Genomic DNA, 27,038 nt, shown 5'->3' on the forward strand with positions numbered 1-27,038 from the left:
GTCGAGACCCAGTTACGGCGGCTTCCAGGTCGCGATGAAGCAATAAAACTAGTTAGTCAATTAGCTCACGAACGAGCGTCCCGAAGAGGCCTCGCTGGGCTCCTCGGTGTCTCTATATACGGCATCTCGGGTGCAGCGCTGGATGCATTCTTCGCTCGCTGTCGATATGCGATGGCTTTCCGCCTCCATCCCCACCCTGACTCGGCAATGACTTGCGTCGACAGGTTTATTTGGCATTTTTATGGGCCTCATTTAAAGCTGCTTAAGACGTTTCTTGACACCTTTTGCCCGGGCCAGCAACGCCACCACCACCAACATTTGTTGGCTGTTTGTTCTTGAGCCAGCGGCTCCCGGCGTGCGGCCAGGGAATCGATAGGTTAGTTTCCCTACTTATGCCACGATTGAAGTCTTTTATTGGCTTCGGGTGTGTGAGAAGGAGGAAAAGAAAACAATCCATCGAACCTATTGAAGCTCGCGCTCTCCTTGCCCGGGGCTTGGCGTTGCTCGCCCATCAACTGCGGTGCTGGAAAATGCCACATCCAACAGACAAACCGGTAAAGACTTGGGAAACCACGGTTCGGTTCGTGATGCTCGTAAACCAAGCCCCTTAGGAAGATGCTCCTCGTGGGGTCGTGCTTTATTCTAGGTTGACGAAGGCTTTTTCAAGAGCCAACCCTGCCCGTTTGCACATGTCTGCAAATCAATTTGCTATTTGTTTTCGCTGCTTTTAGCGCTGCACTCAGTTTGCAGCGTGGTTCTCATACGAGCGCAATTGCGCTCATTTTAACGAACCCGGTAAAGAACGCTCGACTCGTGGATGAATCCCGCGAATCGATGGTGAAATCGATCCCAAAGTGTCGGCTGCATCGAGTTGCATCGCAAATTAATAGTAAGGTCTCCCACTTCCCTCCCTCTTTGCCACTCTCTTCCCGTAGGATGCGACGGCAAACGGCTTTCACACGACCGTTTGACATGATTTTGTATTTGGCTGCGCGCATCCAGCCAAGAGATCGATGGGAGTCGTGATTCGCCAGGTTTACGCAACCCGTCGCGATCGGGGACAACCGCAGATTGCCGAGGGAGTTTACATGCACCGGAGTGATTTATACAACTGAACCCTATTTCATGTCAGGTTGTTTATTGCTGTTCGTTCGTCTTTCTGTTTATTACATCGTGTGGGTTAGTTGGACCACATTTTTCGAATCTTTTATTACTTCTCTCAATGATCTTACTATACTTTAACAATGTGTAGAACAATCTATCTATTCACAACCGTCACACTGTGAATTCTTTTCTTCTCCCTCCTGTGTGAAAAAAAACTTATAAACCATCGAACATGGCACCGTTTTATGACTTCATCTGCTTAGTGAGGCTTTACGCAGTTGTCGTTGTTTAAAGAGATCTTTTTTCCATGCAGCTTTTTTCCTGTTCACCCATTTTTACGATCGCCACAGTATCATTCCCATTATACTCTCATTCGTACCACATTTATTATCGATTTGTAAGATTAACATTCGACTCGTAGAGGCAAGTCGTTTTGCGGGGTGCGGCGTGGAAAACAAATATATTTCTTTCTCCCCCTTTGCCCCCTCATCATCGGTCCGGTTCGGTTAATCTCTCAATTTAAATTGTATTTTAATGCTTCTGGTTTGCAACCGCGTGGAAAAGAGGTAGTTTCTATTTGAGTTACGTGCCTGGATCCGATGCATCAGGCTGCGGGCCGGATGCTGTAGCAATTATACGCGGCTACTAGCATGGAAACGCTACCGATTTTCGTGTGTTTGTTGTGGTTGTGTTGAGGTTGTGCCACTGAAACACACTGTACTGCTGGCAATGTGCATCTACACTAGCATCGAGCAGTGGCGGAAGGAGAAGAAATGAAAACGATTAATCTGTCCATGTTCGAAAGCGATGTTTCCCATTTTGAGAGATTTTGATTAAACTGCTTCCGCATCGGATAGTTGCATGGGAGTCGATAATCATTCCGGTTGGATATCGTTACTTATTTACTTAGTGCCGGGCTTTGATGGAGCAGAAATTTGAATAATGAATGGCGCTTGCAAAAGGCTAACATTATAACGTGATAATTCACCTTAATAACATGCGTTCCGTAGGGCTACGATTTAATCTCTTATCGTTGCATCGAAATCACCTGAGCCGGGTTGCGCTGTACGCAAACAGGTTCGATGGTGTTAATGATTCGTTTAGCCAAAGTAGTGGGTTTTTGCATTTGAATTTGCAATTTTATGAGGCTGATTAGTGACAAAAGCGCTGCTCCGTGTGCACTGTACGCTGCACGGACAGTGTGCCACTGTCAGCACGGTGTGAGATGTAGATGAAGGTTTAATTGAGCCACCTTCTTGCTCGATGGAGCCCTTCGTGAGCGGTGTTCGCAAGCGCCGTGACACGTGGCGGCACTCGTTGTGTGTGTGGAGTTGTTCAATTTGTCGACTAATTGCACGCATTATCCCATCCATCCATCTTACGGCACGCAGCGCGGGTTAGTTGGGGTGTCAGCAGCGTTGGCCTCTTACAGCTACACGCCCTTCTGCTGGTTTTTCGTTGCTTCGCGTGCCAATCGTGATGCATGGGAACCGGATGGCATATGTAGGATTGAGGCGGATTCGTACGCAGCTCAAGGATATGTTTTTGGATGTTGTTCGTCGTCTCCGAACTACCTGAACCTGAACCTGTTCAAAATTTCATTAAAACTCCCGTACATAATGCGAGGGAAAAAGCTATTTACTACTGTTTTCATTTACCAATTGAATTAATGCACTGTTTTAAATGGATTCAATTTAAACAACATGCGCTGCCTTTTATCAATTCATAACCAGCATCTTATAGAGTAAATCATTCTTTTTGTAATTTCCCTACATTTTTTGGAAACAATTCCAATTTTATTCTGTTCATACCAACGGTTCGAAATCTTATCCAATCTCTTATTTCGAATATCAGTTGAGTATTATTTTTACTTAGCTTCTGTTGCCAATGATTTGTAAAAATAATTGAAACAGGAAAGCATTCAAATTCACCTCTCAAATTAAGTTTTCTGTCTGTTTTTGTTCCTTTTTACTGTTGTGCCGTATATATTACTTTTTTTACTGTTGTGTACTTATTTTTTACTGTTGTGCCGTGTAGTCGTATATATTTTTTTTCGTTTTGTATATCGCATTAAAATTCCTAAAACCTGATGTATCGTGTTCGGAAATGTTTGTCATTTCGTAGTTTCTTGACGTCAATTGTGCTTGCATTCTTATTTTAGTTTTACAAACCAAATCAATCTTCTGAATTATGTTTTTAGTGTAGTGTTCTAAACATCCGTACCAATCATTTTCTTTTTCATGCTTCGAATTACAATACAAGCTCCAAAAAGTTCCTTCATTGGCGACTAAATTGCAAATAATTTGTTGGAATACCATTACAAACTTCTTCCATAACTAATAAACCATTGTTGCCTCTTCGAACATATGCAAGTTCGTACAAAACGAACGTAGAAACTGTATCGCAATGTTGGTAAATACTGAGAATTAACATATATTAAGGCATAACATTAATATAGCAAGAGAATTCGTTATTTGACGTAATAAGTGATCATTTGACAACGAACAGATCATCTTCGACCAATGACGACAGTGGCAGGACGTGCTGGCGCATTTTACCTTGTACCTTGCGCCGCATGTCTGTGTGTGTGCAATTCATACGTACACCATCTGGAACCGCGAACGTCCTGCCCGTGGGAAGTGGAAGCCGTTACTTTAGCCACGCTCCATAGCCGAAGCCACCGCAAGACGTCGGTACACGTTTTTTAGCACGTTTTTCCGCTTCCAGTTCGACGCTGCTGGAATGATTGCTGCCGCTCAATCTAGCGTAGGGGTGAAGAGGGAGAGGTGGGGGGAGGGGGGAGTGAAAAAAATTATGATATCATCTGGATCGGGCTCGCACCGCCACGCATTCCTTTCCTGCCGACCGAGCGCGAGGTCGCCACGCCAGAGTACATGACTACGTTACGACTACGGAGGTTGGAAAGCACTCGTTTTCCAACAGGTCCCGTGCGCTGGTCAGTAGCCGGGTCAGCGTTTGCCGAGCGAGTGCCGCATTTCGTGCCCTGGAATGCCGCCATGTTGTGTTGGTCCAGTTCTGCCACGGGTTCCTCGGCCAAAGCGAGCTGTCCTCCTCCGCAACACACGCGCGCAAGGCCACGGCGACGTAAACAAATGACACTTTGGAACTCGGAAAATTGGCTCCTGTCAGCGCGGTCGTCGTCGCTCGCCTTGGCCGACCCTTCCCCGCCCCCGCACCTCACCTGAACGTTGCTGTTAACGCTGCGAGCCCACGAAGATTAATCGGCGAAGATTAGCGCCTGCACATGATTTACAGCTGGCACTGCGGGTTGGATGCTGGCAATCGCCACGGATCGCAACAGGGGATAGTGTACCGGAAGTGGCGGGCACAAACTCTGGTGTAGATCACGAGCGCCCGTTAACGCCAGCCGTCGCTCGGGTGAAGGAAATGGGCGCGCATGTGTGCGCTCGAGCTCAAACTGTCAATCGTAATTATCGCGTGAGCGTGAACACAAATCTCCGCTCGTGCTCGTGTTCCAAGCTCCCGGGGAGCCGTGTGTGGGGTTCGGTGTCGGGAAACGTTTATGTTGCTGATTTCATTTTCCTAATGCTGGAATGGTAAAATTTACAAGCACAAGATAGAAGACAAAACGATGCAAAATGAACTGATAAATAATATGTCTTAAAGTCAGGTGTTTTCTCAAATCTCCTTACAAACATGTCTTCAACACGGTTTGATGATTTTTTTTGGGGGAGGAGGGGGGGGGGGGGGGGGAGGGAAATAAATAAAGGTTTGCTTCCCTGTAACAACAATTTTATTATTCGTAAATCATTGAGCAAAAACGGCCATTTAAATAGGGTTTCCATTGCTATAATCGATAATAAATAAATCAGCGTCTATTATTCCTCACGTTTATTTCTGTTGAGAACATCTTTACTCGGTATCAAATTTTGTTCGGCTCTAGTTTTTCAATTCGATGCAAATTGGTAGCAGTATTGGTATTTGTATGTATAATTTAATCAAGAATGCGTAATTGTGTGTCTTTAAAATGTTTTACGCACATAGAAAATAGCTAAGCATCAAGCTTTGTTTTTCTAGCCACAAATTTAATAAATTTGCTGGAAAGATGGAACAGATACTCAGAATTACAGTTGAATTGCAAATAAACATTCAGAGTTTAACATTCCATCGTAACTTATGAACTATTAACTCTGTTTCTAGCTGCTTCTGAAGCTTCCTCTGCTTTCTTATTCATCTATCCAAGCATTTTCCATTAAAGCCTGCCCGACTTACGATTCCCCTTTCGGTAGGCTTTGATCCGCTCTCCAAGCTGCTGTTTATTTGTCGCAAAATCGACCAGTTCAAGCTTCGCCTTTTTGCTGGGTCAAACTCACCCGGCGACCCTCGTCGGCATTTGAATATCATCAACTCGTGCTCGCTACTTAAGTAACTCGCCTTCCAAATCCGTCCGATGGGTCGGCCGAGGGGCGTGGTGGGAAAGGAAGCGAAAATGTGACCCACCGCCGTGCGACCGTGGGTTCAGCTTGGCTTGAGTCTCCAAAAGAAGAGAGCAGGAAAAAAAAGCAGCACCCCGAAAAACATCCCGTGCCGCGCGTGACCCTACGCTTTCACCCCGCGGTCAGATGCGTTATTTGTGTATCTGTTTCTAGCCGTTTTTTTTTATTATCTATTTTTCCTCTCCATTTCGTCCGTTTTGTCCTCCCCCCTCTGCTTCCCCAGGCTGCTTCCTAATGCGTTTGCGCCTAATTCGGGCGGATTTCGGGCTAAAAGGTTAAACGGCGGAAAGAGATACATTCCGGCGACGGTCGCATGATTCGATCCGGGGCGGAGAATTAGATCGATGTGCGCGTTTTCGGAGCCGCGTGGCTGGGCAAAGGTGACTATGTTTTTTTTATCTCCGTCGCTCTCTCTCTCTCTCCGGTTGACTTCTAAGATTGCGTGTGAAGCCCTAGGTTTCACAAGGAAAAGGGGGCAAAAACTCCCTTTTTTGTCGCACTGGGAAAGGGAAGGAGGCAGAGCAGGGGATGGGGAAGGGCAGCGCGGGACACGGGAACCGCTGGAACAAGATCCACCAGATCTCGATGTCACGATAGATGTCATTGATCCCGTCTCGAACTATGGCCACGTCTTGATCGAGCGAGCGAGCGGTGCGCAGACCTCTGGGGGAGGGTGAGCCTGAACCTGCTCCATGCCTGGTGACGGCTAGCCTGGAAACGTCTCAAGCAACACCCAGCCCCACCCCCTCTCCCCTCTACCCGAGAGGAAGCCGAAGAGGAAGCTGAAGAGCACCGGGCTAAGAACAAGTTCCGCCCGTTCGTCGCTTCGTCGCGCATTGCATGCTCCGCTAGAAGCTTCGACCGGGTGGAGGGGCAGGTCGCGGGGGATGCAGTGGTGACGTGGGGCGAAGGTTCAAGGATAGATACTGGTGCACCTCTCGTGCACCGTGTCGCCCGAAGCCGGTGAACCGGGTTCAGCAAGAACTTTGATCTCGTTTTCCGAGCCAGGTTTTCAACGACTTTGCACCAAGCGGACGCAAACACACTCACACACACACACACACACACACATACACAACTAGACCGTGGCATTCTGCCCCGTCTCATCGTCTTGTCGGGTTGTTTTTTTTTTCTTCTCCTCCCTAGATGCCCCTTTCTGTGTAGCGTGTGGGTTTTTCTGTTTTTGTTGGTAACCTCCTCCCATCGTAAGTTGTTGCGCAGATGATCGCCATCGGCATCAACATCATGATCTCCGGGCGTGCTGTTCACGGGCAAAGGGGAAGCCATCGCCATACACGGAGCATGATCCCGTTTTACCGTTGACACTGGCCGGCGGAGGCCCGATCAGTACGATCAACTAGTCCAGTTGCATTCCACGTTCTACGCAGCCATATCAAGCGCGCGGTGCAGCGAGATGCCAAAGATAGAACTCAACTAAACCTAAACGGCCGAGGCGGAGGAAAAACCAAACCACAGGACTAGACTTTTCAACGGGCGACCGGTCCGGCGAACGAATCCTTCACCCGCTGGACTTCCTCCACCCAGAGAAGCTCTGGCAAGGCCTCCTCAGCAACAACCTGCACGCAAAACGATTGACGATTTTGCTCCGTCGGGCGTGATGAAGCCGCGATCGACAAATTAGGCACAGCTTGGAATCTATCTTTAGCTCGGTTTACGCAAAAACACCCGAAATTCCCATCCACGGGACTGGCTACTCGGTCGGTCCAGCCCTGGGAGCTCGAGTTCCATCGGTACGGTTTCCATCCACTCGGGTGAACTCTCATTCACAAAACACCTTCACGGACGGTGACGTCCTAGAGTTTGGCCTTTCCTAGCGGACGGACGCACAGCGGGAAGAGTGTGCCGATCTTAGCCGCGCTGACCGTGTTATTTTTGTTTTGTCTCTCGGGATTTTAGAAACAGTTTTATGCAAATGCTAACCTTTTTCGCTATTTATTGTATTAACCCGTTTGGGCCGTGGCCGACCGCTCTCCAACGCTGCGTCCCCGGTCACCGGGCGGATGGGATGCGATACCGAGCCAATGTATGCCAATACCTCCATATAGCAACCGCAAGGCCCGGTTTGTTTAACGTTTTGTTGGTTTCTTTTCGCCAGCAGAATTTCTTCTTCCCCGTTCGCGTTGGCCGGTGATCGTTTTTGAATATTAAGCGCGACATCGCGGTGGTAAAAATAGTCGTGAACCTTGATTGGGATCAACAGTTACTCCAAATGTGCCGGTCTGACCTGAGGCTGGAGTTCTGCGGAGGACCTCTGGTTTGGTTGTGGGTTGGCTGGATGGATAATGCTCTCCTCACGTAATCTCCCGCCGATGTTGACATAGCTATAGCGGGTTTTGCAGGATTCGGATTCCTGGGATCAAACCGTCGAAATTGCTCGCAGCGATCGGTTTCCTCCAAAATTCTTGTTTGAACCACCTAAACACCCCTTGTAAATGAAGCAACTCCTTCAAACACGCATCCATCCGCTAATCTACCGGTTTCCCTTGAGCGTTCCAGCAGCTTATTAACGTCACCCCCGGGCTCCGGTTGCCCTTGGGCGGGTGCGGTTGGTCACTCGGCTAGAACTACTCGAGAGCCTATCGGGAGGAGGATCTATCCGCGGGTCGCCATCGCCACTCGCTCCAGTGATACTAACTTCTGCTCTTTTCGGGGACTTTGTTCGGGCGGGTGATAATGTTCTCCTTTGTTCTGATTGTGATAATGTTCTCCTCCAGTTTTGCGACGCACTCGCCCGGTCTCCACCGATTTTGGCTCATGCATTATTTATGATAGGCGTAGTCGTAGCTTTGAACTTGCCAAATCAAGAACAAAACCGCGATCGCGCACCGGCCACCAAACCGGTTGGATCGTCTTTGGGGAATTTTTAAAATAACTTCCGAGCCGCATGAATAATTCAGCAGCTCTCGAAATAAATTCTACCCCCTCCTCCCGTTCCCTACCGCGCAGAGCGTCGGAGGAGGAACGGGTTTTATTGTAGCCTCTGACCTAGAGGGTCTCCGAGGCGAAGCACCTCACAACATCGCACAGGTGCGTACGAGCACCGAAGCGCACCATTAAGCCAGCTTCTCGAATCTCCCTTGCTTCTAAATTCCACCACGTTCCACGCTGGTTTAGGAATCGGTTGACAGTGGATTCGATCTATCCGCCGTCCCTCCAACGAGCCTACCCCCGGATTTCGGGCATGCCGCAACCTTCCGGTTCACGCAGCTGTCATCTGGACGTTCTGCTCTGCTCTGCCCCGCTGCGGCCAGAGTGGTTTATGGAGCGCGTCGATTTTCCGATAGCCGATCGACGAGCGGCGCTTCACCGTCAAGTCGCCCCGGCTGGAACTCGCCGAACAGCGCCGAAATATAAATCGACAAAACATTTCCTGTTATTAATTCCCCATCCACCGGGATCGTCCGGAGAGATCCGGAGGTCCGATTCGCGGTGGTCTACCGATGCTCCGGACCTCCGGGATCCGTACGGGGATTAGTTCTCATTAATTGGATTCGTTACGCAACACTCTACCCCCCCTTTGCCCCTGTTGCCCCCATCGGGACGCCAAGGCGAGTCTGGGAACTCGCACCGATCTCATCTGGTGGCCTTTTCGTGGCGTCGGGAGTCGACAAGTGCCTCCGCGGTCGACAGAACGACAAATGGTGTGATTTCTTCTAAAACCCTAATCGACTTGGTCAATCGGCGAGTGGCATAATGCTGCAGCATGGTTATTGGGGCATTAGAACGGTACAGAATGTGCGAGGCAAAATAATAAGCGATGGCCCATTCCTCCGGCACTCCGACCCTTTCGTTCGAGCCACCTGGAGCCTGGCGCGAAGTGGAAGAGGAAATGCTGGATTGTTCACAAGCACAAGCACCACCGAAGCCCAATTGCGCTCGCAAAGTGGCCCAACGCCCAGCGCGCTCCGTGGGCGCAGCATCGATGAACCATCAAGAGACTCGATCTCCAGTCTGTCCATGCGCGTGTGTGTGTGTGCATGTTTGTGTGGGGAAATTTCGGGCAATTGAAGCTCGTGAAGCAAAATAAAAACAATGCTGCTTAGCTCACGGACATAGACCAAGATTTGGTGTGCGAGGAGGGAAAGGGGGGGGAGGGGGAGAGAAAAACAAAGCGAAAAACGGTACGGTTCCCGAAACATCTGCTCGGTGCGGTTTTGGAGAAATCGCCGGAATGCTGGTGGGAAAACCGTTCGCGTCTCGCTGGGAATGTTGCTCTAAACTACGTCAGGTGGCCATCATCATCTTTCTCGCGGGGCCAAACGCCGCCCATTGCTGGTGTCTATTTGTGTCATGTTGTGGCTCCGAGGGCCCTCCAACGGTGGGCCATCGTGTTTGGCTTTCCTGGGCAAGCATAACTTGTGCTTTCTTAACTGATGTCGTTCTATTAGCATGTGTTTGCTTTTAGCTGAGCTCCACTGGATATTGTTTAATTTTTCTCGAATTGTTTTAAGTTGATTGGTTTGGACCAATCTGAATTAAACAACATCAATCATTATAAGAGAGTTTGATTTTCCATTAGGTTTGAGCAAAATGTTTAATTGTTTTTGATTGGATTTAACTTATGCTTAAAGTATAACACGGGTTTTTAATTTTTTAACAATCTTAATTTGATTTCTCTCAGATTTTCAATTTTGTAAACACACTTTAATTTTTTGACTCAAAGGATCGCCAGGAACACGTCTAAAGTAAGTTTACATTTCAATCCATATTTATTGGACAATTTTTTTAAACTACTCTTGAAATTGAACTTTAAATTCTTCCTTCTCAGTTTTTGGTCAATGCTATATTGATTTAATAAATATTGACTTTTCACATACCGTGCTATTATCTTTCCAAAATTTCTAAAGAAAGATTTAATATTTTTAAAAATCAGAAAGCCTGCCTCACTTTAGCAAATATTACACATCTTAAAGTCGATGGACGAAAGAAGCATTCACTGACAGCGTTCTGCAGATACGCATAACAGATTCATTATCATTTCTAAGGCTTATTACAAAGATCTTCCTACCCTTCTGGGCTTCGGTTGGATGCGCCGGGACGATCGGTTTTGCGGTGTGCTGCGCCCCGTTTGCCTTCGTAACAAACGATCGGATGATTGCCATCGATGGCGGTTGGCCAAGGGGCGGGCAGGCCAGGCAGGAAGCTTATCTTCGCTGGGTAAAAGGGAAAAGGAACTCATTGAAGCCAAGCGCAACCCACCGCGTATTGGAGGATGCCGTTCGGGCCGAAGCGAATGCACTTTTTCCTGCAAACCCGGCGGTGCCTGCGGTGGTGGTGATGATGATGATGATCGCACAACAGCCAGCCAGAAAACTAGTCTTAGGGTTAAGTACGCTTCCCATTTTTCTTGCGGCTACTGCGCACAGTCGGCTGCGCAATCTCCGCCCGCTCCAATCACTTGGTCGCCTCTCGGGTCCCCTCCCGGGAGGGAACCAGGTTCTGCGCCATTTGCCGATCCTCCCCCCTTCCCCCTCCCTGTTTCGAACGCGATTGAATTGTGATATTTTGCCGAGCATTATTAGCGTCTTATCGAGGGACGCATTCTTTACAGCATCGGCGGTTTTAATGCGCCGATCGGGTGAACCACTTGCGGCGGGCCATTAGTTGGCGCTTGCGATCTGACCTTTGCGAAAAACGCTACCGGCTAGAAAGTGAGCCGATTTGGCCATTCGCTGGGATTTGGTCAAACGTGTTCGATGACTGATACAAAACAAATTATTTTGAATGTAGTTAAATAGAGCAGACGCTTACCAAAGGCGTTATAATTCGTTCGTAAAATGGTAAATTCATTTAAAAGATACCAGTGACGTCTGCATTATAATAAGTCAGGGTGGACATGAGTCACTACAATATGAGTACATAAATTTGAAACATCAATATCGATTGTTAAAATCAAAATTGAAGTGTTTTGTTAGTTGTATTTTAATTTACAACTTATTAACAAGGTTTATTATAAATTTTGCATTAATTACTGCTCATATTAAGCCGTTTCTATTGAATTATTTGAAATAATAGACCATGTTAAGCTAGTGCTTGTTAAATAATGTTAGTTAAGCCATTTGAGCCTATAATGCACCATTATCCTTGGTAAAATCGCAATTTTAAGAAGTTGGACAGAACTTCAATCTCTTTGATTAGGAGCTTCCGGGTTCATTGGCTTTTCAAAATGAGCTGTATAAACACGAAATTATACTATGGAAATGAAGAATGAAGAAATAAGCTCTCCCATGACAGGATCTCTGAGCAGGGGCGGATCATAGGATAACCAAACAAAGCAGCGTCTTGGAGGCCCGAGATTTCAAGGGACCCGACCTTGAAAATATGGCCCATATTTTTTTTTAACTTTAATTTTGGAAAAAAATTTATTAGTTTGCAACAAAGATGCTTACTTTATCATATGTGTGATGAACTTGTGAATTTTCTTTTGCATAAATAATAAATGAACAAATGAAAATGTGAGAAAGAACCAACTCATCTGAATTGTGTTTTTTTTTTGGCAAAAGGTGCCATATTTTGTAGGCAAAAATATGAGACCATACAATCAAAGAGATTAAATACAAATACTCGAAACAACAAAAAACGATCAAATACAAGTACCCGTAAACAAATAAAAAACTCATCAACTTGGTTCATAGAAAACGTTATTAGTGTTAAATGTGGTTTCGCAAAAGCTTATGATGACGATGAGATTAATGAGAGATTCATGATTCCCAAAGATTCATCAATGTTCACAGAAAAGAAAACTGATGAGTAGAAATAGGTTAGAGAGTCTCTTTTTTGTTGGTCGCATGATCTACGTCAATGAAAGAATCCTGAAGGTTCTTGAAAGAACCATCTCTGGGGTCTCCGAGATTCATAAAGGTTTCGAAAGATTCATCAACGTTTGAAGATTCGAATCTCAAAACATTAATGAATCAATCTGAATGAATCTTACATGAAAGATTTAATCTCGCCTAAAAATTCATTAGGATCAACACTAATAGCGTGTTTTTGGGACCTAGAACTTAGAGCTACCCCAAGAACGGTTAATCCGCCTTGGTTCCTGAGGAAAATGTGTTAAGAAATAGCTAGAGAAAATAATCGCATACTTAAAAGAAAGTAATAGTTGGCTTTGCAAAATTACAGTGACAAGTGTGAATTCAAGAAATCAACCAATGAATTCGGATACAAACATCCATTCCGCATGTGGTGCATGATCGGCGAACAGAAAACCAGACAAAAAAAACTCGATCTTCCGCTTCCCCGGGGGCCATAATTTTCACGAGCACGCCCCGATATCCATGTCCCGAAAATCAAACATTCCTGCGGCAGAATGTCGAGCGAACTGTTAACTCTTCTCCATCATCTGCGAATGAGAAGTTAATTACCGAAATGCGTTTCGACAGGTTAACAAGTGTTTTACTCTCACCTTAATTAAGGCAGCGAAGCGAAAGGCAGCCCGCGGAAAGTGCAAACGAACGCCAACAGCAAAAGCGGTATCAGGTCCGTACGTATCATCGGTTCGGTCCCAAAGGTCTTTACAATGTCCGGGGTGGACGGTGAGAAGGCGAGGGGTGTAGGATGCCTGGGGCGAGGTGCGGCAGGTGAGGTGCTGGTCCAGTGGAGCTTGCCAAATATAAATGGAAAGGATTGTCCACGTGAATGTCGAGGCGCGCAATCTTTTCGGCAGGCTTTAAGCTTCATAACCGCTTATTTTGGGCGTCTCGCTTCGGTTTGGTGTCTTTTCGTCCCATTTTATTGGCGAAGGTGCATATTGGCGATGCACTCACCGTTGCACTTCGCCACTGCAACTAATTAAGACCTTAAGCTTGTGACCGTTGGAATGGAATGCCGGTTTATCGGCTGGGAGTTTACAATTCTTGGCACAGAACGAAGAACGTCCCGGTTCTGGATCTCTATTGATCTTCGAACTCCGCGCGAATAAAGGTTGCGCCCCCGGGGTGGATAGCGATTAACTTTCTCATTTTGTTTCAATTCGATTCCTTCCCCGAAAGTGGAACCGTGAAAGTAACCACACAACCGGGCGCGAAAGTAAAAGGCGAGCCCCATTCTAAAGGGAAGACACTCGCGTAAGAGTCGAGCGTAAAGTCGAGCAATGTTCGTTCGAACGTTTGCCCTGCGATGCGTTTTGGTTGTTATTTTGCTCCCCGTCCCGGATTTTGGACCTTCACCAGGCCGGCATTAAATAATGTCCTCGGGCAAAAAAACCGAGTCGGCAAACACAATGGAGTCGTGGCAGAATGTAGGCAAACGTATCATCAGCATAATATTTCGCTGCATTCTGCCGAGCCAGTGAAGAAACTCGCCCAACCCAATCTCCTAAACGCTCCTTTCGTTCCTCCATTTTGTTTTCGGGAGACGTTTGATAGCTTTTAGGAAGGCCCTTCGAGTGAGGGTTCGTGAATGGTTCGGAGAAGTTGCATTTTTATGGCAGCCCAGAAAACCCCCCGGGTTGCCTATCGGGTCCGATGTGTCCAGAATGAGATTTGTCCGTTCTACTGACTCGCCAAAAAACCGAAAAGGATTCCTAGCCCTCGGGGCAGCTCACTGGCGATACCTTTCGCTTTTAGGACACGGCTTTTGAGGATCGTTCCTGTCGGGTTTCACCGGCTCGCCGGCAAGGTCGATCGTCAATCTTCTGGCGCGTTTCGTCGGTTTCGATGCTCATTAAAAATTCTATCGAACCAGTGCTACTCCAGCCAACTCGCCTCGCTTGGTGCCTCGGGCCAAAGGTCTCGCCAAAACCGCCCGTCCGCTCGTCCCCGCCCGCAGCGGAATGCGTCCCGGCAAAGTGCGTTGGATGCAGCAAACCGAAGCCGAGAAGATGGCAAATGCAGAAGGAAAAAAGGGTTCTAATCAAGGATGGCTTTCCGATGGCGGCCCTTATTTATATGGCCGTTCTTGAACGCCGCTCCCGGAGACGATGAGCGGTGCAGATATTCTTGGAATCCTCCATCCAGGGTTCCGAGGACCTCCCGACTTCCATTTCGACGCCTTTCGGTCGCTCCCGGGGTCTCCGAGGTCAGGACCCGGGAGAAGCTCACCGGTGACGCTCGAAAGCCACGGGCTCGGGTTCGGGACCATCGGCGAGGGAATCTAAAAAACAAAACAAAGAGCGAGAAAAAAGACCCGAGCAAAAGATCGCAGCGAACGGGAAATGTGTAGCAAATATTTTATTCAAGTAGCCGCGGGGATCAATTATTTCGCTGCTGCCTCCTCCCCTGGGCGTTCCGTCCACCTACCGCGGCTCTGCAGCTCCGATGCAATCGTCGCGTTTTTTTCCTACCTTGCCCCTCCTTCCCACCCCAGCACGGGCTTTTTTTGCGCGCACGCAAGCCAACTCCAGCGGGACTCAGCGGGCATCCGATCCTCCTCGTGCAGCCTTCTTAATGCTTGTTCCCTGTTTTCCGCAATGCCTGCGGCTTCCCGGCACTGCGCTTGTGGAGCTCGGGGAATGGCTCGGCAAAGGGCTCCCCTTCTGGTCAGCATCCCCTCCACCCCCTCCCCCGGGGAGTGTGCATCGGTGCTGCATCGTTGCGCGCGGGATGCGCTCCGGTGATTGTAATTTCCGATGAATTACTGCAGCATTATGCTTCCTGAGCAGTCTCGGTGCACCCGCCACTCGCAGCCCTTCTTCTGCGGCTTCTCCCTCTTGCCAGCCTTTATCCCCGGCGCGGGATAGTGCCCGATAGCGTGCGTGCAAACCGGGTCAATGCCGAGGTTGAAGCGTTTGATCCACTTGCTCCTTTTAAAGGTGTTTAATTGTAGCCCAAGCGGTGAGCAACTTGTTTGGACGTACATCCGATTCAATTTGTGAGGAAAGTTCATCGAAGATTTGGGTTTAAAATATCTGTTTTGAGAGAAGAAAATCTACACTTTTCTGGTAAAAGTCTTTTTCACTTTTTACACATGAAATGTAAGGGCTTATTTGAATTTTGAACATCCACCTGTCAGGCTAAATCCTTTTGTTTTTTGACTTGGTTTTATGTCTTTAGAAAAAGAAAATTGAAAAGAAAATTAGACGAAAATAAAAGCATTCAAAACTTGTATTAGTTGGTTATCACTCGTAATCAAATCAATTTTAATGTATCAAGTCAATACTATGACAATGCTCTAAACTTGACATTTGTTGATAACTTTAATTTTACTTACATTAACTGTTACTCACATTTCCCTGAACAGATGCTCTACAAATGGTTAAGATAATACTAAACCGAACGAAACATATTTTGCATGATTTGATTTAGGTTAGAAGCTTTTTGGTTCGTTTAGGAGTTGTTAAGCGTGGTTGTTGTCTTCACATGTGTGAGATTAGTTTTTGCTTCTATAAAATAGTGTTTGCAAAAACGACCAACTAAAGGATAAAGAATTGGTTAAAATACATTCCAAAATCGTTTATTATCAGGCCTCGAAGCACTTACAAATCCTTGTAAAACATACAAAGTTCAAATGTAACAATTAAATGAGACGAAATTATGATTAAAGCTATGAACAATTTTTGATTTTTGTTGATACGCCTTTTTGCCAAATGAACTTATTTAAAAAAAACAATCGCTTTACCAAAAAACATAAAAATATGTATTGCTTTGAGCAAAGTCTTGAAACCCATTCAAACAATTTAAATTTTACACATACGCCAAATTAAAAAAAAACAAGCCAAAAACTAGTTATTTATTGTTTGCCATTATACCTGTTTCTTCTCAAAGAAAGGACATTATTTTTGACCACCATTTAGTTCCACTGTGCGGTAAGAACGTTGCGACCGGATCGCTTCGCCAAACGACTCGATCGCGGTCAATTTAGACGTTCGATCCTAACCTTTTACGACCCCTCGGAGCACGCAGGCTTCGATGTTGGTTGTATGTGTGCCCGGTAGAATTAAAATGTGCCCCCGAGCATGCAATGTTCCTCTCGCGATGCTGCTGCTGATGTTGCCTCCTTTGCTGCTGCAATTTTTTCCCCGGTCGGTTTTGTTGCTTTTTTCTCTTCCCCTCGTCCTTCTGCATGAAGAGGCCCGGTAAAGAGATGGTGTTGCAGTTCCCCGGTGTAGTTAGATATCCAGAACGGCATCCGCCACTAAACTGCACCAACAAAGTATCGGTAGACACAGGTCGTCCGATGGAGGCGAGTGCAGGGTGTGATCGGCTTGATTGGAGCAGGCAAATATATTACACTTTGCACCCGCTCTAGATGCAGCCCTCGTCCAGTTGCACTGGTTCGTTTTAGTGTGCATTCTCTCTCTCACCCTCTTTACACTCGCGCTTCTTGAAGTTCTTGATCTTGCTTAACCCTTGATGTTCAACCTCATCGAACGGATAGCTCTTCAGAGGGTGTCGTGTTGTCTTCTTATCATCGAAATGAAATGTTACCTTTTCCAATCCCTTAAGGCTGTATTCACCTCGGTTAATCTCCCTCGCTCGTTGTTTCCTTCACCCTTAACCCTTCATCCCAACCCAACGTGGCTCCCGTTTCGTGTGACTCGATGCCACTGTCGCTTAATATCTGACTCCCGGGTTGGATTGAAGGGGCCAAAGTCGTTCGTTGCTTGGTAGAGTACGGTGGTTGAAACCCTAAGAAGTGAGGAAACGGCTGCATAATCTTTTATGTGTATATGGCACACATGTTTTAATCACAATAATTTCCTCCCGAACCTGAGACCACCACCTTGGAACGCGTTTCGTTGGTGGTAAGGCGGATCAAACGATCGTTGCTGGAACATAATGAAACAATGTTGAACGAATTGGCGCTGCCGTCGAGAGCTATGCTTTTCTTGGTTGCTTTTTTCCTTTCTTTTGTCCAACTCTTTGCGCCGCTCACCTTCCGACCGGGAGCGTATTATGTTACACTTTCGTACACAATGTTAGTTGATCCCGAAGGCTGCGACTAATTGCACAAATTTCAGCACGTTTACCGTGTTCCGTAAGCGCCGATTGTAAAGCCATGTGGGTTGAAAATGTGATACACTTCGGGCATGTGGTCTGATGGGTTTTTGATTTCAGTTTACTTACATTTATGGACACAACTTTTAGGTAAAATGTTAACCACACAACGGTGCATCTATTTTCCTGAAAGCTTCATTTTAAGCGGATGAACAAAACGCCGCATCATTCGAAATCGGATGCGCCGGAGGACCCTCGGATTCGATACGATCGAGCATCGCCCGATGGATATGATTCACAAGAGCTGCTTTGCAGAGTTGCGCCGTCGCAACAATTCCGCCGGGCCTGACGTGTCTATCTATCGGGGGCATTTGATTTATTGCTTTTTATAGCGAAAACAACATTGCTGCTACCTACCACCGAAGGCGCGAGGTTGTAAGGGATGAAAGGTTGGAGCGGTCGGAACGCTCGGAAGGGTGGCAAAAGGATCCGAAGGGAATCGAGCCGGTCGGGTGATTAACTGCAACCGATGATGCACTCCGGCTTCATCACGATGGCGGGACCCGGTGCGATGGCCGGTGGCAAATGCCGATCGTGGTTGCCATTTGTGTGTATGTGTGTGTGTGAGATTTGAGTGGAGAAAAAGGGGATCTCAATCAAAAGCTGATTACTGCTGCTACCGAGTGCTGGTGAATCGATCGCCGTTTAGGGGGAGGGCAGGACAAATTTCTCATCCGTCTTCGCTAATCTGCCATTTGACATGGTCAATTCCATTGGTTCGGGACCGATTGGCAACATTGCATGCAATGTATCGACGTGGCGCATCGCTGGGAGATGATTAATTAGACTTTATGAGCGGAAGACCAAACCTGGATGGTGCTAGGATCCAGGAAAAGGGAGCCATCGGACACCAATGAATAGTTTCATTTGGTTTTATCCAGAGGGTGCTTGACATCTCTTGGAAGCAACATTTCTTTCCATGGTCAGAAATTACTCAAATTGACGTCTACATAGTTCTTATTCTTGAGGATATTTGTGATCACCTCAACTCTTTAGTCTCAGTTCCTCTTCTTATCATGAAGAAGAAAATACCAATTTTGAAGCATGGTTATGGAAATAACATACTTGGAGTAGGATCATATTACCTAACAACTATAACATCTTCTAATTCTTTTGAGTCTTTTAAAAAATGTGTATGTAGCAAAAGAAAGCGAATGGTGGAGTACGTTATTTCAATAACAATGTAAGGGCAAAAATGGCCGATTATATAATTTGTAAAGCTAAAATGTTGAAGTTCATGATGTTGGGAAATTCCGTAGACTAATTATAGGCCTGTTATGCAACATGCAATTGACACTATTTGCAGAAAAGACATTCTGTTTTAAAAACTAAAATAAAATTTGTGAAACCAAGCTCATGCAAAACATAATTAGTTTGTTGTTTGGAAAAGAAATTTTAAGAAATCTGACGCATTTTGGCAAAATGACATTCGACGCTGTCAGGATATAAAGAACGTGTTTTAAATGGGACAAATGCAAATTTTCAAAGCTTGCATTCATTGATTAACCAATGTTTTTTTAATATTTGGTTACAGTTTTCATTGAAGCGTTATCCGTGACAACCAACATGAGGATAATTCTGTTCTTCTTTGGGTACTAGGCATTTGCGTTGTCATGTTTTTACGCAATAGGTATTTTGTATGTGTTTTAAAAGTTTATAAAAAGAGAAGGTTTCACCCAAGCCTCACAGAATAATGTGGTGACGATAAATCGAATCAAACGTACGTTTCCCGCAAATCACCGAGGAAGCTTTTCAATTTTTCCACGTGTCCGTTGACGTTGGCGCGGCGTGCCGAGTCTATTACAACGTAAACGATTGAGGAATAATCATCAAGACAAACAGCTGAATTGAATATGATTATTAAGATAATTGGCGTATAGCTGTCGAGCTGCTGCGACTCCGTGAGCGCACTGGCTTGATTGAAGCTGAAGGAACGAGAGGAGGGCATTAAATCTTTCCGATCGACGTGAACCGCAACCGGGACTCCGTATTCCGGATCGCCGCTTCGATCGTCGTTGAGCCTGTGGCTTGGGTTTGGACCGAGTTGGGAAACCCGGTACCAACCAACAGCAGCCATTGGCGGCAGCAATTTGCCCGAGTATCGCCGATGCCGGTAGCCATCGGTGGAGGTCCGCCGAGATAAGATTTATGAACGGCGAACCGACCGGGGCTGTGTGTAGTAAAACGTTCGGTTCATTGAGTAAATCCGTAAGCATTCAATTGCACAAATTGTCGGTTTTCGTCGTGGCGGTTGGCGTGCGTTTTCCCGGGGTTTTTTTCGAGCGCCGTTTTGCCTTTTTCTTTACGCAACACTCAGTCCATGCCTCTGCCCAAGCTAGGATAAGGGTGGGCAGAGGGGCATAAGGACCACGGGAAGGTAAATGATGCCCCCGCCGCCCCGGTAAGTGCAGGCAAGATGGTGATCCTAGCTGATCGCTTCTGGGTCTTCTAGGGTTGATTGAGTTCCCCGGGAGCTCCTTGGAGGTTACGGTTTAGGGGGCGTCATGCCGGAGCCCCAGCGGAAACCAGCTAGTGCAGGGTAGAACGTGGAGGTTTATGGACGAACCTAGGGCCCGAGGGAAAGCAAACAGGCACACAAACGGTACACCCGGCTGCAGCAATCACTCATTCTCAATGAGCATGTGGCTCGCGTCCGAGGCGCAAAGCCCGACCGAGGCTCCCGGTGCACCGATGCAGTACGCCAGCGCACGCGCATGCCATTCCCCCGGCATAATTGTAGTTGTCGGTGCACGCGCACCCAACACCCTGCTCCTGCTCCTGCCCCTGCCCCCCCGTTCCGTGTTCAGGAAGCCGACGAATGCACACGAAAATCCTCTCCTGAAAACCGCTGCATCCGTAACGCCAAACCTGCCATGTGCAACAAATCGTAACACCGAGCGAACGGCAACTTTGCAAGGCGAGCTAAGATTGATTCCTGCGCGCCGGTCGGGCCCTCCTCCGCTCCTCCTCCGAGGCATACGAGCGACGTTTGGCCTTCGTAAATTATCGAAACCCCCAGAACGCGTCCAAATGCGAAAGCGCTAATTACTGGCTATCAGGCGCAGTGCATTGCAACTCAAGGGAACTCCGGTCCTCCGGGAAGCCTCGGTTCGGGAAGGCAACCCGTCTCGGTAATCAATTGCAAGTGGTGGAGTTCGCGCCGCGACTACCTTCGCCGAGGAATGTGCGTCGTGTATCATTTGTCACGGTTGACCAGTTTCCGCCTTCGCCGGCAAAAAAAAAAAAAATGCAAGGGGAAAATGCACATATGCATTCTAATCAGTGCGGCGCTTCTAGCCGGTGGGCTGGTGGATGCGAGCTGTGATTGCGTTGTTTTAGGCGCTCATGTAAATCAAGCAGTACATCAGTTATCACATGCACCCTCAGCAGGCTTGATTTGCATACACGAATTAACAAAACAAGAAATACTTACTGCAAATATCTCATCGTGTACATATTAGATTATGCAAAGAATTTTATTTGATTCAATCATCAACGAAGCGATAGCTCATGTAAAACTATTGCAACAGGGTTTATTTTTCATGATTTGCATTCAAATGCATATATAAATTAAAAATTGCATATAACTTTGATCTTATCCCCAGTATATTTTTCTAGAATTTTCAATTTGAGCATTCTTTAAAGCAATGATAAATGTTCATAAAGTTTCTATCAATCTTGGATGTAACATTTTCTTACGTATCTAACCATTTTCATCTTCGATATTTATTTCAAAAAGGTTCAGTTTTATCCACAAATTAAATTTATACAAATAATAATTAGGCATTCATAACAAACGAGATGGTTGGAAAAATTTTAGTACGTCTGTCAACAAGTTTTAAAACATCGACACCACGTTGGAACGGAGGTAGATATTATACTTTAACTGCTAAGCAACAGCTTAAAAGTACTGACTTGGTGTTATACAAACATGTTGTCAATTTGAGTAAAGAAATTGATTTTCTATATTAAAAAATCATTTGCATCTTAGGTTTTTTAGTTTAAAATCTAGGATTGATCTTGAAAGTCGGATCTCCAAAGAACATTGTTACTTTTCGGATCAGAAACAAAGTTTAAAATCCGTAAAAGTAGAATGCTGTTTTCGCAGTGAAATTTCTCAAACTGACAATTAAATGAATCTCAAAATTACTTCGTCTGGACACCAATACAAAACTGGAGAAACGTATAACAATAAAGCAGTATTATAAATTAAGGTTAAGGTTCCTTAGTCCTGTAACATATCATTGCGGAATAGAGTTGTTAGTTCACTTGCTACTTGTTTCAAAACATAAACACAACCTCACATACAGTTCGAAATATTATTTTTTATAAGGATTTATACATGCGGATACAAATCCAAATTCTCAAACGGAGGCAGAAACTGCGAAAGCTAAGCCAGAACACAACTACCCTTTATGAACTCGCAGTATTTTTTCTCCATTAAACATCAACCATTGAAGAACATACGTTAGCGAAGGTGCAACATGCATGCACGGCACGGCCAGCTGATGCGTACGAAGTTAATGATGAACCAGATAATGCGAACGCTGGTGATTGAGCAGCACAGAATGCAACATAATCTTCCGCATTGATGGTCAGCGTTTTATGCATCTTGCTTCCTCTCCGTTCGTTCGTTAAACGCCTCTCGGGGGTGCGCGGGGGGGGGGGGGGGGCTACGGTGTTAAATACTAGCACGAGCGCAAGGTTGTAGACTGCATGTGCATTTGCTCGGAACAAACTCAAGTGGTGCTTCCTCTTCGGTGGAGCGGAGTCAGGGGAAAGAAGTGATGAACTCAGTGTGATACGATGACGATGACGACGACGAAGAGGATGATCGCCGGGAAACCTAAACCGGTGCGATGACGATGCCATAATCTCGGGATGGGCAATTATATTTAAATCAAACTTATTTCACCCAGATGATCCCGATTGTGCGGGTGTAAATGTTTGGACTGAGCGTTTGGCGGTGTGGTCCCGGGGCTCGTAAGGAAAAAAACGGTAGTCCGGAAAATTAGTGTTGGCGCATGCCGGACGCAAACGAGCATGACAGAAACATGAAAGTCAAAGCTCACCATCACCGGTGGCTCGTCTCATGAGCTGCAAACGAGGAGGAAACATTGTTGTAGACGGCATGCAACCGCAACCGATTTGTTTCTGTGCAGCTCAGAGGATGGAAATCCCGATGGTGAATCTGCTTAGTCACTCTCAATCAGGTTTACTATGGGAGTGTTTAACAGATTGGAGAAAATCTAGATTAAATGCACAAAATGATCATCACTTATGTCATTTGCAAACACGTTTGCTTGTTATACTAATGCAAGTAATGTTTGTTAGAGTTCTTTCTATCTATTTCCTTGATTAATTCCCTTTTTTTGTATTTTAAATCCTTGACAAAAACAACCCTCAATTTTTTGTTTATTTATTGATGAAATATTCTTCATTAAACCAATGTTTTTTTCTTCTAAATACGATTCACGACAGTTTAGTACGTAGGTGTTATGAATTTATTAACAATCTTCCATTTGAGGTGTTTATTAAGCCCCATTCAAGAATCTATTGACATCGTGTCGTAGCAATATCAAGATTATCTTTAAACTGATTTAAAACAAAATTATGATGATTAACAAAATTGCTGGGAATAGTAATTAATTATAGGGCCTTTTTATAAAGCTTTTGGGAAGTTTTGCTTCGTGTTTCGTGACTTGTTACCTTCACCACCAACAAAGATTCCTTGGCAAACATGCAAACAGCAGTGCATAAACATCATCATCAAATGCATGAAAAGGATATTTAATGATCGACGAAATGTGGGAATGCTTACGTTCCTTCACTATTGCATTGATTGCAGATGCGTCCTAAAAACGCCCAAAAAGCCATCAAAAATGCATTAGAGAAATGCGGTGTATTCATTCTCCAAAATGGCATTAGAAAAACGGAACAGAAAGCTGAGGGCCGTGTCGTGTCGGCCCTGTCGGCCATGTTCCTGCCGGTCAGTCCCAAGGAGCCACGGTTCCTCGATGGATGCTGTTATTACCGAAGTGTAATGGTAGGATCGTGACGCGGCCAGCCCGAAGGCGCGTGCCAACGGTTCGTTCCGTTGTTCGATGTTGGTGGTGGTGGTGGTGGTGGTGGTGGAACCTTTTTGTGCTGGCATGGATCATTCGCGGGGAGCGATGTTTGGATTTGATATGCATAATCTTGTCCAACGCTTTGTGTTTTCCTTTTCCTGTTTTGCCTACTTGTCCGCGGCCTGGTAGCCGCGATTCCCCACCGAGGCCGAGTCCTTCTGCTCTGTTTGCTGCGCCGATAGGTCGATCCTGCCAGTGGGAGGCGAGCATAAAATGCGACTGCAGCGCCGCCCTCATTGCTTATGCATCATCAACAAGTTGGCCCGCTTTTTCGCCCGTGTGCCCCGTGTGTTGTTTTTGTTTTTCTGCGCAAGTTTTTTCAGCCCTCGTACCTCTTTGGCCATCGAGCAATCTGTCCGGTGGTGGGATGCACACAATTCGACCAAACGCTATCATTAGAGAGGGGCACGGATTTTTTATTTTTCCCTCCTATTTCCCTCCCGTTTGCCGTTGTTGCTTCCATGCCATGGTCGAGGGAGGCGAGTCACCATCCTGCCGTTATGTTGCCCCGTTCGCCCTCTGCCAGGCTTTGGTGCAGCTTAATTTAGGCGGAAAAAGGTGTACCGGCCTGAATAGGGCCTTTAGGGGAGCGGAAACATAAACAACGGCCCAGCCTAGCGACATGTCAGGAATGGCCCATGCCAGAATAGTCCCGCAGCACGACAGGAGTCTGGCATGTTGACGAAGCGTTTTCATTCCTGTTTCTGGATCGGGATAGACAATAGTGTTTAAACCGACGGTTAGTTTTACTGCCGTCTTCATTATCAACAGCAGTTTTGAGCTGATTTATATCTCTTGGGCTTCAAAATAAAGGACTTCCTGGCCTTGGAGCAACTTTTTGTCATAAATGATGATGCTTCATGATGAATCAGAGAGTTTAATGCGTAGAAATTGCACGTTTCTGTTGTAATACCGTTATTTTATTTTTTACATACGCTTTTTATTTAGCGCTCAGCAAAGAAACTAGTTCAATATGACAACAATGATAAGTTAGTTTTTTGCAAAAGCATTCTGAAATTACGTCAATATACCTGTAATCAATTTAAGTGTAATAAAAAGAAAATCTAAGGTTTTAAAAATAATTTACAGTAAATTCATATCTACCCAATAATAATATAAACGAAGTAATTGAATAGTCATAAATGTTTGCCCATTAAAAAAAAAAAAAGATTAAGAGATCATAGAAATTTGGAAGAATGTGGAACCTTGCAAAATTAACAAATTGTTTCTTGAGATACGTGTTTGTTAATTTGAAAAGTATGGTTTATGGTTAAAGTTTATCCTTTTATCCTTTTTTACCTTCATTGGATAAAATAGGCATTATTTTATTCATTTTACACAAGTAAAATATTAGCCACACGTTTTGGAATGTCGATAGTCCAGCTCAGAGGTCGATATGCAATTCCGGTAAAGGGCCAGATGATGAGGAAAAAACCCGAAAGGTCTTTAAACGATGGTTTAATGTTTGACAAGGAATATTAAACCCGTTTTAAATTGAGCATAACTTTTTAAATATTTACACAGTACTCTAAGATAAATTATTTAAAGTTTCAATTGTTTACTATTTTAGCCGTGTGGTCTTATTTTCGATAATTTTCGATTCAACGTATACATTTTTACGGATTCTGGACGAGATTCACGAGGCTGGGAAATTTTAGACCGATCAATAGGGAAAATACGACTGAAAATGTATTCGAGGAAGTCGCCCGTTATTGAACACCTCGTTCAACAAATTCAATGAACATTTTTGACGAAAACTAAGTGTAATATCGTGAACAAATCAAATAAGAATGGAGATCGTTTGTTTTTTTTTTTCGTTATGTTGTTCTAAAATGTTCTCGGATTTTGCCGACCCCTGGTCTAGCCTATTATGAAATTCGGAACATATTTCCTTCACTTTTGCTTGTTTCAAACCAAACTATTTCATGTTGGCCCCCTTTGCATGTTCGTTCGGAAATGTCGAGCAATGACTAATATCGTGCATTCGTTCGGTTGTTTTTTTATTTGCAGAATTTTCGTGATCAGAGCATCGACGGGGCCGGCCTGCCGCTGCTGACGGAGGAACACCTGACCAACTCGCTCGGCATGAAGCTGGGCCCGGCGCTGAAGCTGCGCTCGATGCTGGCCAAGAAGCTGGGTGGTCCGTGCCCGTGCGCCCTCTGCAGCGTGCCGACGCCGCCGCCCGCCCGCACCAACAGCAGCGGCAGCAGTAGCAGCAAAGGCGACACAACTCCCACCAATCGGCCACCGAGTAACGGCTCGATCGGGTAGTCGCTCCTGCAGCTGAAAAGACACGATCGAACGATCGAAACGAGAGCATCCTCCAGGGAGCGGACGGGGGCTTGGAACATCCCCAAGGCAACCCTGGCAGCATTCCCAGACTCCCTCGCTGTGTGGCTCTCTCCAGCGCCTTTTCCAGCCGTTCCAACGTACTTACTAGAGATACGCGTGTTGGCCGCTTCTTTATTATTTCTTTTTTTCATTCAGCAAGCCGGGACATGTACAATACCTACGATTAAGTATGATTTAGTGTTAAATATTAACGAAGGGCCCCGATAGAAAAGGCGCGGTTGAGGATTGATTTGCGATGCAAACGTCATAAAACAAGAACGTAGGATGGAAGAGCGCTCCAGATTTTAAAAATAAGTAACAGTGGTCTATTTTACTTTTTTCAACTCTAAATTGTCAATCTGTTTGATACTCAATTCAGGTCCCCTGTCAGAAAAACTCCGTCAGAAGTGTCAACCGTGCATGATGTATTCTACAACCAAAGAAACGGACGGCACTAACGGCGCGTTTACGTTTCTACCTCTGTCGAGATGAGAAACGATAGCCAGTTTTGTTTTTTTCCTTTTACTAAAATTCGAACAAAAATACATATTCACAAAATCAACTTTTACAAAAAGATAAATCTGAGCCCAAGGGAAGAGCAACGTTTGTTTGTGGGGTAGAGAACGATGAAAGGAGGAAAACTCTTTCTCCATCTCAGACGATTTCACAATGGTGCAATGAAGGAAAGGTAAAGCGCAGTGCATAGAACCGAGTAGATGAAAGAGAAACGGATGCGGCCACTCAAAGTTGTTAATTTCTCGTTATTTATTCAATTAGTTTATCAGTTAGCAGTATCGTTTTGTTACGTTAGTCAAAATGTCCGCAGGCGACCGGTTGGGGAGTAACACTCCCCAGAAAATAAAAAAAAGACAGACAGTTGTTGCCGAACCCGGCCTTATTCCGGCCCACAAGAAGGGGCTTTCTCGTGAGATGTCCTCTCGGCGTGCGTTATATCCTTTTTATCAGAAATCCACTAGACGCCAAGAAGGGTGGTCGAACCCGGCAAACCCTTCTTTATTCGGGAGCGAAAGAGAGCA

The 27,038-nt window shown here is 45.7% G+C and overlaps 1 protein-coding gene across 1 annotated transcript in view; it reads left to right on the forward strand.

Moving 5' to 3' along the window:
• Positions 1-25,941, forward strand: part of LOC131265499 (probable serine/threonine-protein kinase DDB_G0267686) — a 62,570-nt gene extending 36,629 nt beyond the window's left edge. The window contains exon 7 of the mRNA XM_058267772.1: positions 25,681-25,941. Within this exon, the coding sequence (XP_058123755.1) occupies positions 25,681-25,941 (261 nt within the window). The remainder of the gene's footprint in view (positions 1-25,680) is intronic.
• The last annotated feature ends 1,097 nt before the right edge of the window (positions 25,942-27,038 follow it).

The sequence above is a fragment of the Anopheles coustani genome, chromosome 2, assembly GCF_943734705.1.
Source record: "Anopheles coustani chromosome 2, idAnoCousDA_361_x.2, whole genome shotgun sequence".
NCBI classification, from domain to species: domain Eukaryota; kingdom Metazoa; phylum Arthropoda; class Insecta; order Diptera; family Culicidae; genus Anopheles; species Anopheles coustani.